The sequence below is a fragment of the Hirundo rustica genome, chromosome 2, assembly GCF_015227805.2.
Source record: "Hirundo rustica isolate bHirRus1 chromosome 2, bHirRus1.pri.v3, whole genome shotgun sequence".
Taxonomy (NCBI): domain Eukaryota; kingdom Metazoa; phylum Chordata; class Aves; order Passeriformes; family Hirundinidae; genus Hirundo; species Hirundo rustica.
The window spans coordinates 101,059,267-101,070,712 of NC_053451.1; the positions used below are offsets into that span (position 1 = coordinate 101,059,267).

The 11,446-nt window shown below is 41.4% G+C and overlaps 1 protein-coding gene across 1 annotated transcript in view; it reads right to left on the reverse strand.

Moving 5' to 3' along the window:
- GEMIN8 (gem nuclear organelle associated protein 8) overlaps positions 1–10,819 on the reverse strand; it is a 28,304-nt gene extending 17,485 nt beyond the window's left edge. The window contains exons 1-4 of the mRNA XM_040057238.2: positions 10,707–10,819; positions 9,865–9,914; positions 6,274–6,311; positions 2,974–3,439 (exon numbers count right to left, since the gene is read on the reverse strand). Coding sequence (XP_039913172.1) covers positions 2,974–3,439; positions 6,274–6,276 — 469 coding nt within the window. The 5' untranslated portion in view covers positions 6,277–6,311; positions 9,865–9,914; positions 10,707–10,819. The remainder of the gene's footprint in view (positions 1–2,973; positions 3,440–6,273; positions 6,312–9,864; positions 9,915–10,706) is intronic.
- Positions 10,820–11,446: the final 627 nt, after the last annotated feature.

An 11,446-nucleotide genomic window follows, 5' to 3' on the forward strand; every position in this document is an offset into this window, starting at 1 on the left:
ACCTACATCTCAGGCCTACTTAAGTCTTTCACAGTTAAAGTTTGCAAGATCTTGTCCTCTGATGTCTGTGATCATTTACATCCAGCAAGCTCTAGATCAGGCATTATAAGTGAAGAGTCTGACATCAGCTAGGATTCCTTTTAATCCATTTGATTATCCTTCTACATGCCGATGAGGTATCTGTGGGTCAGGTGTGGGAACCAGCTATCTCTCACATGAAAAATCAAGGCTCACTACACACGTCCAAAATAAATGTATTGACACTCTGCAGTATTTCCTAACTTTGGACCGATAGAAAACACCAAACCAATGCAGGTCATACTTCGCAAAGATTGGTAATCCCCTTCCTTCCGTGTCAAATTCCCATTCCTATTTGCCCCATTGATGCTCTGTTTCCTGGTGACTCAACACTTCATTAAGTTGCCCATTAGCGTGTATCTAACTCTTGCAAACTCTGCTTTCAAAAGAAGAGCAAGCTGTGTGTCTTCTCCCAGGTGAGTATCAAGGTGCAGAGGTCGGAGCCTGAATTCCACCCGGACCCCCGTACTGATGTCAGAGGAAGAAAACGTGAGACACAGTCTTCCTCTTAATGTTCCTTAAGGACTGGTTTTTACTTTAACCAATCGTCAAGGTCCCTATCGGTATTCTACTGCGGCACACCCAAACAATCTCATTCACTTTAAAGGCTATGTAAAACTTGCCTTACCCTTACAAAAGTCTCTTTCAGGAGTGGAGGTGGAAATTTCAGGCATTACTGAAGTTTATGCTACCCAAGTTTCTCTGTAAATCTGCTCGTAAGGTAGGCACGCTCAAGACATGAAGTTTGGGATTAAAAGGAAACGGCATTAAAGAGAAAATACTCAAGTAATTTCTTTTGCAGGGTTTCTTTTGCAGATTCATTATCTCAATCTTCTCAAGCATCAATACAGAATGCCAACTGTTGAACACAGTATGAAAGCTATAACATGATATAGCATCATTATGCATCACAGCTTAATGAACCTCTAAACTGAATTTTGTTCATAAACAGCAATCATGAAAATTATTAAAACTACCTCTTAAAGTAGAATAGTACTGCCTTCAACACGGTCTCCATACCAGCTCATTTCCACACCATCAAGGAAACTGATTTTCCCCTCCTCCTGCTGCTTATGTTTCCTCTTTTCAGAAACTTTAACAGAATAAAAAAAAAAAATTCTATTTTTCTTTTCCCTCACCAAGCAAGAAAAAATTATTTCCAAACAAGATCACACTGTGTTTTTAATTACTCACAGAATTAGCATTTAGAAAGCACAATTCACCCTAGATTACTATGTCACTTTCAAATTCCATTAAAGTCAAGTACTTGTTTAATTCTTCATGCTTTGAGGAATTATAGATGCTCACTTAGTACTATCCTCACTTTATCACGGAAGCTACTGAAGAAATTGAGGCATGCAGTAGTGGAAAACCAGAGCCTGCTTGAATTTGCATGAAGATCGGCAACAGTGCCACTGGACCTACACTCATCCAGAACTAGGTTACTACACAGCACATAGCAGATAATTCCAAAAGGCTCCAAGTACTGCTGTGGTAGAAGGAACAAAAGTAAAATCTGTATTCTGAGTCACAAACCTCTTCCCAAGTCACCTGCCCATCATAAAGAATCAAATAATATTTTTAGTAAGAGCGCCCAGTGAGGGGTCAGGAAAAGACTAAATAGCTATACCAAGGTCATACAGGATATTTGCAACAGAGAATGTCTCTAAGCCCTGATTTCCCAATTTCCAAGATACCACCTTTAATGACTCTCACACCTTTAAACACCACTAATCAGAACAGCCAAAATAAATCCAAAGAAAATGTCCTGCATTCCAAGAAACAGCCCAGTGTCTTAAAGCACCATGTATCTCATCAAAGAAACATTTCAACAGAGAACACCAAACTGATTCTGTAAAAGCACGATGAGAAAGGGATTCATGTCAGGCACTACCACAGAGCTCCTTAACTCACCTTCCTCTGCTAACTAGATCAACTGTGCATCACACTGGTGAGAAGTGTGAAGTTAAGCTGAGTTGTTTCAGCTCACCCTCTGATACCTGCTGATCAAAGAACTTAAACCACTTTTTCTTTCCTTTCCAATCATTGCCTTTATTATATGTTTCTAGAATATTTTCTATTACAGTGTAGAGACAGCTCTATTAAACATTCATTATGGGTATTTTCTACTGGATTCTTGTGAGAAAAGTTATTTTTATCACACTACTTTCCTAAAACAGATAAAGTTATCTGCAACATCTGTATATCAATAAAGTGTCAATAAAGTACAGCATAACCCTTTACTTCTTTTAAGAATTTCACAGAAACAAAGATGACCAATACCTCTGAGGATCAAGACCTGAGAAAAACCTTAAGACTCTGGCTTACATTCCCTACCAAATGACTTGGGTCTAGATCAAGATGTACAACAAAGAGCAACTTGTGGTATAGTACAGAATGAAGAGGATGCAGGGGGAGAAAAGGGTCACGAAATTTTACTGTCAGGTTAGCCAAAGAATAACAAACAAAATGGCTGCTCCATGTTACAAAATACACTGAGGCTTACTCTAGGGTTCAGTGATGTATTCAAGCATTTCCTGTGAGCTCCCCACTCAGACATATAGCACATTAACTAGATTTAACCATAAAAATTCTGGAGCTTTCTTCCTCAGCACTGAAGACGGATATCGTCTTCTGGACAAAAGTGTTACTCTCCTATTTGCTGTCATAATTTTCTCTCTCTCTCAGCAAAAACTTTCAAACATTTTCTGAAACTTATTTCTAATGAGTGGTACATCAGTGCACGCATCAGTTCTGCCTATTTCAGTCAGTTGGCTGCTCACTTGCAGTGCCTATTCCTGTGAATTCTTACAAAATCTGTAAATGTTGAAGCCATCCAGCACTCAGTGTTACGGCCACCAAATACCAAAAAACACGGAACAAGCATGGACTTACGCAGCTCTTCTCGGTGCCTCTCCGTCTCTGCAAAAAACTGGCGAAGCTCCTCTGTGATCTCCATGTTACTCAAGTCATATTCTATCTCCCCTTCAGACTCGGAGTCTTTCTCCATTTCGGAGTCCCTTTCAGCATCCTCTTCCACTTCGGAGTCCTCATCAGCATCCTCCCTCTCCTGGTAGGCACCTGTGTACTGCTGAGCCACCCCAGGATATGGAACTCTGACATCTGGTCTATAGCTGGAAGAATAGTTTTGGGTACGTGGGAGATCACTCCCATCCCAGTCTGAGTAGCGGCTGCTCGGAGAGGCTGCAGCAGGATGCCAGGGATGCCATGGCAAGTGATAAAAGGACTCCATGGCTTTCCTGTAGGCTTTCTGGTGCCTGCGCATCCAGCGCATGGCTAAGTCATAGTGCCTCCAGTACCTCGCATACACCTTCTGAGAGTACCATGGCTCGGTGTCTTCCTGCGGCCAAAATACATGGGGAGAGGGAAAGAACACAAAAAAATCAACCACATACCACAGCACTGATGCTCCCCCACCCGAAAAAGAAGGGTATAAAGAGAGAGAAACAAAGAGTAATTGAGGGGAGCAACTAAACGCAAGTACAATGCTGCCTTTTAATCTTTAGTCATCCTTTAGCTATGATAGAACACAGAGATTTGAAAAATGGGTGTGAGCACAATGCATTTGCACCACAACTCATTGCTCCTACAAGAGACTGTTCTGGCATCAACACAACTACCACTGAAGAACTAGAAATAGAGAAGCTGTAGTGTCCAGAAGGTATTTTCCAAGTGTTCATGATACAACAGTGGGAATCAGTTCTTTTTAGGAAATATGCCGTGTGGATATAACCCACAATTCCTCAGACACTCACGTGAGTTGTAAGGACTGAATCATTCCAAGGTGTAGATATTACAACCTATACCTGATTTCCAAATCCACAGACAGAAAACACAAGAGATTAAAATTCCTCTGCATTAATCAAATGCATTCATTTTATCCAGTAACGTATTTCCTCCAGTAATGTATTTCCTCCATCTGCCTGCCAAAGTTTCTCAGAAAAGGTCAAACCGCAAATTCAGACAAGTTCATATATCCACCACGGCCACAATCAAAAATAAGACTGTATTTAGCCAAATGTAAGCTGCCAGTAAATCTCCCTTTTGTATCCATCACCAATCAAAATATGAAAAGAGGCAGTTAAGTGCCACTGATAAAGTACAAAGAAAAACAGTTTTATAGAAAGAAATATACTGTAACACACCTTCTCCTGTCTTCCAGCTAATCTTGGTTTTCATTAAAGAAGTTTCATGCTGTTCAGATTTCACCAGCAACTACAAAGCCCCACAGTCTCTCTAGCCTTAAGCTCCCTTCATAAAAGCCATTTCATCTCCCGCCTCATCCTACTCTCAAAAAGCAGGACAAGAGAGGATCTTAAAAAAAGCCATAAAGTAGACTAGAGCCTAGAACAAATAAACTAAATAGCAAGTATTTTCTCCCTTTCCCTCATGTCTTAATTTCCATAAAAAATATTTTATCTGGAGTAAAACAGAATGCCTCTACTTTAAATATAAAAATTTTAATTAAGCTGTGCTCTGGCAAACACTCAAAACTATGAACTATGGCAAAACTAGCTGATGTTTTCAGAGATGAATGTGTCATTTACAAGCCCTTTATTAAGGCTTTTTTTTTTTTTTTTTTTTTTTTAAGGACATACAGGACAAAAATCTTTAAATTTGTTTTCTTCATCTGCACTGGCACCATTTGGTACCCTTAAAACAATGATTCTCTGGGGAAAAGAAATCCCAAGGCAAAACAGAAAGCTCAAACCTAAAAAATACTTTCTGCTTACCACTATCCTGAGAGGTTCATTTAGTTACATTTGTTTTCATTTTCTGGCTCTCAGACAATAAAGAAAATTCTACTGAGTTTGGAGTAATAATTGAAACTCTCATGCTGCCTTTCTTTCTGGAAAATTGAGCCCACTATTCCATAAGAGATTAATGCTGTATCTTTTCAAGGTCATTGCTAAGTGCTCTCAGGAACAAAATACTTTCAGCTAATAGAGTACATTAAGAAAACCCTCCACATCAAACTTGCATTTTGTAAGGTATTCCTGATCAAAAACTGCAGCTGATTTGTGAAGGACTGCAAAGCTCAGCTATGTGATTTAAAAGTGCAGAAAACTTATCTTTCCTGAAAAGAAAGAATTCATGGAGATGAAACTTCACTGCTATTCTCCTCTTGGCCTAACACAGCACTGCTACAAGACCATGCACTGGGAGTTCCCAAAATGCATCATTCCCAAGACAAGTGGGTAGAAGGAAAGCATCTGCCTGCCATATGGAATTTCTTCATCCTTAATCATCCAACCACATAACAGCTAGGACGAACAATGTTTTATTTACTGTTTCCCTTTGCTTTAGAATGTCACACTGACTCCTCATCCTTCGGCTGACAGATGAGAATGTCCTATTATCAAATCTGATACATTAACAAGTTACTTTTAAAACATTTTACCTATTTTTTCCCTTAAATATTAAAATACTTTAAAATCCAGTTTTGAAAGACCATGAAGCTTGACAAAAGCAGGCATCTCCTACATCCTATATATCTGCAAAAAAGACAATATATTCTTTTAAAACCCAACTATTATCTCCAGTTCCTATGAAATGTTTCTAAAAAGGAACTTGATGACTTTACTGAAAGCTCTGGAATCAAGTTGGTTGATTTGTCTGGCTGACTAACTCCAGTTGTTAATTTAGGGGAAAGGAAGACAAAAAGCCAGTTCATGCAGAGAGAACTGTGATGCTGGTGCTTGTCCAACTACTTTTTGTGAGTTTTTTTTTTTTTTTTTTGTTGAAAGCGACCCTTGAAAACCACTCTTACATTTGAATTTTAAAAATACATCTGTTAAAAAAAGAAATTACAGAAATGTTTTACATTTGGGTGGAAAAGGGAAAGGAACACTTTTAGTCTCACTTAATTCTGTGTCTGTGCTTTTTCAGCTGTGGAATAAATGGAAATAAGAGATTTCCTCAAGGAAACAAAAGCTATAAACCTAAGGCAAATGATCAGAGTCCTCTGTTATTCTCCTGTTATTTCTCTGGAGTCTTCCCAGGAGCAGACAAATCACTCATTGTCATAATCTCAATTCTAGTTTCAAAGCAATTTAGCAACTTTTGCATCTAATTTTTACATGTCTGCACTCACAGTTCAATAAAAGCGTTTATATGCATTTATATATAAAATGTGACTAAGCTATTGCATAGAAACCTGTGAAGACCTCTTACCATCTCTTGTGGTTTGTTCTGGTGATGATCAAGGTAAACTAGAAAAGAAAAGAAAAGCTTTTTAATTCATAAAAATATATGTATTAAGGTGGTCACAGGCACTGAATATATTTTTTGTTATATTTGAGTACTATGACCTACAGCTGTTAAGCATCCCTTCTCTGTTGGGGCAAGTTAAAGTCTCTTACTGATAGATTTTGATTAGCAGCAAAGATTCCACTCCTTAAAATTTCTCACTACAGTAAGAAAGTTAAAATGTAGCCTTCTATAAAATGCAGCCTGAAACGCTGGACCTGAACATTTCTCCCATTGCTCTTCTCTTTCTTCATGCTTCCACAACCATTATTTTCCAAATTAATGCCAAACAAACCCCATAAACTTAAAGGAAAGAAACTGTTCTCACTTTTTAGCTGTGTCTGCACAGGAACTTGTATAAAATAAGCAATTGCCATAAAATGATTAAACCCATACTGATTCCACTCATGTGGTGAGGCTTCTGTTTAACCTGTGGTGCACTTTTGACCACATACTGTCCCTTCTCTTTTTTGTTTTTCCCCCTCCAGCATCTGATCCTGCCTCCCATGAAGAAAACACAGGTCAGTTCAAGTTGCAACCACAGTTTTTAAATGTGAGGAAAAGGCATATGGAAGAGGGGCAGCTGGATAGAAAAAAAATGAAAAAAGTAAAAACTGGTTGTGGGAGTAGAAAGGGACAACAAGAGCTCTATAACCACCACGCAGGATTTATAATTACCAACATTTCCAGGGCAGTTTACCAGTACATATCACTGAGAAATATCCTTAATCTCCTCTTATCTGACAATGATTTTATTACACTAAGAGGTTAGTTGCTTCATTCACGTATTTCTCCTGACATTCTCCCCTTCAGCCTGAACTTCATTTTAGGTATCTGTGAAAGGTAACAGAAATACAGTACACTAAACTACCTATTCCTACTCTTAAGACGTGGTCCAATGCTGTTCCCAGAAACACTGGAATATACCCAAGACAGCACTTAAAACTGTTGTAGATTTATACCAGGACAAAGCCAGGGTTTTTCAAAATGCATATGAATACAGTACATACACAAGTTGTGTTCTGCCTCATATTTAACAATACTGATTCAAAAGCAATTTTTTGTCACTTGAGACAAGCCATACTGCATGAAAGGAGAATGGAATGGTCAAACAAAATGCAAATCATGCAGCAACCACAAAAGTAAATGACTGTCCTTTCCAAAGCCCACACTAAGCTCAATGCCATAAACCCCTGGTAACACCATTCTGCAAGAAGCTCTACATCCAGGAGCAGTCCCGTTGCAGCTGATGGAACAATTCATGCCAGCAAAGGCTGCAGATTCAGGCATTAGGCAGCTAAAGCATGTCAGTCACAGTGGATTCTCTCCTGCCTGCTTGGAGAAAGAAGGAATCCCAGCACTGAGATCACTGCAAAACACTGCAGTGGCTTGTAACACTCAACACACACACATACATAAAAGATTACTGTGCCATCCCTCTTTGTGCATTTCAAACATCTCATTTCCAACCACTGCCTTCTTCAAAACTTTCATCTCCACTCCCATCATGTACGCATATAACTTTTGTCTCTTTCTCGGATACATCTGGATACTGTCAAGGTTGCTGTAACATCTTTTTCTCATACTTAAAAAACCTGAGCCCACGATAGCCAATTCTTTCATTTTCCACTTCAGAAAAGTAGGAGTGTGTAATTGTCATGTTCACTCTAATTCCTACCATGACAAAAATTTCTTTGAAACAGCTATAGAATAAACAGAAATCAGGACTGAACTCAATGTAATTAATTTTTTAAAGCAGTAATTGGTGAAGTCTGATACTTTATTATTAACACGCCACATGTACATATGCTTTCTGAAAGGGAGGGAGGGGAAAAACCCTGGCAGAACCATCCAACTGTATTAGTTTACCAAATATGAAAAACCTGTTTTGCTAAACACAGAAACTTTAATTATTTTCATAAATTATTTATGAAACATTAGACTACAGCCATAAAACAGAGCATAAAAATGCTGCAAGCGAGGACACTGAATTAAAAAATGAGTTTGTTTTATTTTCAGTTGAATTACTGTTCCAAAACAAACTACATAAAATATGAAACATGACAAGCAGGAGAAAAATAAATATAATAGTCCTACTCCTATAATTTATACTTAAAAAATGAAATATGGAACCAACTGAACATATGAAACTCACCAGCAAATGTACAATTTAAAATGGGAAAGAGATTTGTTTGCTTACACTGGTCATTATTGATGGAAATTTTTTCTACCTCCTTTTCTCAGTTTTAATATATCTCTTCACTGATAGTGAATTAGGGATGTACTCCCTCTCATCAAAACATGCCTGTCCTCCTTACCAGCTTGAGGCAGGTGAGCATTAGTGAAAATAAATAAACCTGATCAAAGCAATGACAGCATTTAATTCCCTTGGAGTCAACAGAAATTGAGACAATGTCTGTCACACCACAGACACAACCTCAATGCACTGGGGTTTATAACTTGGTAAGTAAATCCCACACTGGGATCACTCTGGGATTTAGTGGTATGTTGGATACAGCACGGCCACACGGAGGGAAAAGGGACAACTCCAAGCCCAGTGCAGGATCAGTGAGGGTTCCACTATTCACAATATCTATCAATAACTAACCTGTTGTATGATATTATGGTAAAAACATCATATGTTATTAAAGAAAGGTGGAATTTCAATAAACTCAGCAGGTTTCAGTGAAACACATTTATACAAAGCTTTCATGAAAAAGCCAACTCCATTTGAATTGGAAATGTCCCTAACAACAGACAGCTGACCGGCCCCTCTGCCCACTGCTGCTTTTGTCCCTGCTGTGACAAGTGTCTTCAGTCAGGCCAGTGCTGCCCTAACTCAGCATCCAGTTTCTGGCAATGATTAGTAGGAGATACTCAGTAAAGTGTGACACGAACATATTCATAAAGGAATTACTTTTCCAGGTACATGTCTCCTGATTTCAGCAAGTTCAGACAATTTTTTTTTCCCATTCCCAAACTGCTTTTGGCATTTAAAGCTAAACTCCACGAGTAACAGGTGTTTCCAATAAATCCTCTGGCAGTAAACTACACAGTTTATGGGATTAAACATAATTCTGTGCTGTATATTTTGAACTCACTTTAGTACATACCAGCAAAAAAAAAATGAACATAACAACATCAGTAATGTGCATCCTCCCATGAACACTATTTCATTTTATACTCCTGATGCTTACTCTGATGCAGAATTACCACCAGAAGAGGGAAATATCTGAAAAGTGGTCTGACATTCTGTGCTTCAGATTAACACTGTGCATTGCTGTGACGTTTAACTTTAATACCGAAGTGCCCTAGTTATAATCACACAGAAAACACAAGTCTGTGATTACTGGGACAGTTGGCAGCAAAAGTTATTTATCTTCAAAAGAAGGGGTAAAAATTCTCAACACTCTACGCTGCATTCTGGTTTCCGAATGGCTGTAAATACAAGACTTGTCCAGCACTTAGGATACATTTACAGCTGCTCATCCCAACAGGAGTGCTATGAAGACCCACCTATCACTGTGATGTTCACATCAAGGTCCTTAAAACAATACCAGCAACTCCTGTGAATGGAAGAGAAACAAATTAGCATAACACAAAGTAATGTTCTCAAACTTTAGCACACGTATTACAGATCTTTTGGCCCTATCAGAAGCCGAAGCTGTGTTATCTACCGTGTCTCCCCAAAAGAGGGTCTTTATTCTCTGAGCTCCAGGACATAAACCCAAAAGCTGTTTCAGTCAAAAATCAGAGGAAAGCAATAAAGCGCTAAAACCTGTACAACTATACAATTACATATAATACAATTATATAAGCCCAGTTAACTTCTGTTTCATAGATATCTGGTCAATTTAGTCACAACCAAGGAAGAGGATGGAACTTCTCTAGCACAGCTTTTGAAGGCATAAGTAATTTCCTCACAGATGTCGTGGCACAGATGCCGCACAGATGCCCAGACTCCAGCAAGTGACTGTAAAGGCCGCAGGAGCGATGAACAGCTCCCGCCTCTGCGAACAGGGCACACAGTGACAACACCCAAGGGCCGGCAGGAGCACAGGCCTCGTGCCGCGGCTGCCCCAGCGCACAGAGCGCCGCTCTCGCCCGAGCTCGCTCATCGCGGCCTCAGGCCCCGGGCCGACAAAGTGCACGGAAACGGCAAAGCCCCGCGCCCGTAGCGGTACCACAACCACCGCCGGCTGCCACAATCACCGCCCTCGGCCCCGCCGGGCGCCCGGGCTCCCATATCCCCCTCCTGAACCCTTCGCTTTCCCGCTCCCGCCGCGGTTTCGCCCCGTTGCCGACGCCCTCAGCCCGGGCCGCAGCCTGCGCGGGGGCACCGCGGTCCCCGCACCCACCCGGGCAGCGTGGGGCTCGGGCGGGCAAGGAGAGCCGCGCACAGCTTCCTCCAGCGCTCCCTCGCTCCGTTCCGGCGGGCCCGAGCGCGCCTTCCCCCGCCGCTTCCGCCCGGCGCTCCGCGGGCCCGCGGCGCCATCTCGCGGTGGTGTGGGGAGGCGCCGCCGGGGCCCCGCTCCCCGCGGCCGCCCCAGGGAGCTGCCGGCCCCTCACGGGGCGGCGCTGCGAGCTCACAAAGTCGCAGGATCGCTTAGCTTGGGAAAGACCTGCGGCATCATCGAGTTCAACCTATGCCCGAACACCACCTTGTCAACTAAACCGTGGCACTGAGTGCCACGTCCAGTCTTTCCTTAACCACCTCCCTGGGCAGCTTATTCCAGTGTCTGATCACCCTTTCTTATGAAAAACTTCTTCCTAATGTTCAACCTAAACCTCCCCTGGCACAGCTTGACATGATCTCCTCTCGTCCTGTCACTTGTTACTCGGGAAAAGAGACGAAGAAGAGCCCCCAGTACAGCCTCCTTTCGGGGGAGGAGCCTCCTTTTCTCCAGGCTGACCACGCCCGGCTCCCTCAGCCGCCCCTCCCCGGCCTGGTGCTCCAGACCCTTCCCCAGCTCCATTGCCCTTCTCTGGCAAGTGCTGAGCTCCTGCTGTCCCACCTCACCCGTGGTCGCTGTCTCCAGTCCCAGGGCACACGCGGGGCTCACCAAGCTGGAGTGTTATTCAAAACGCGTGTGCTGGA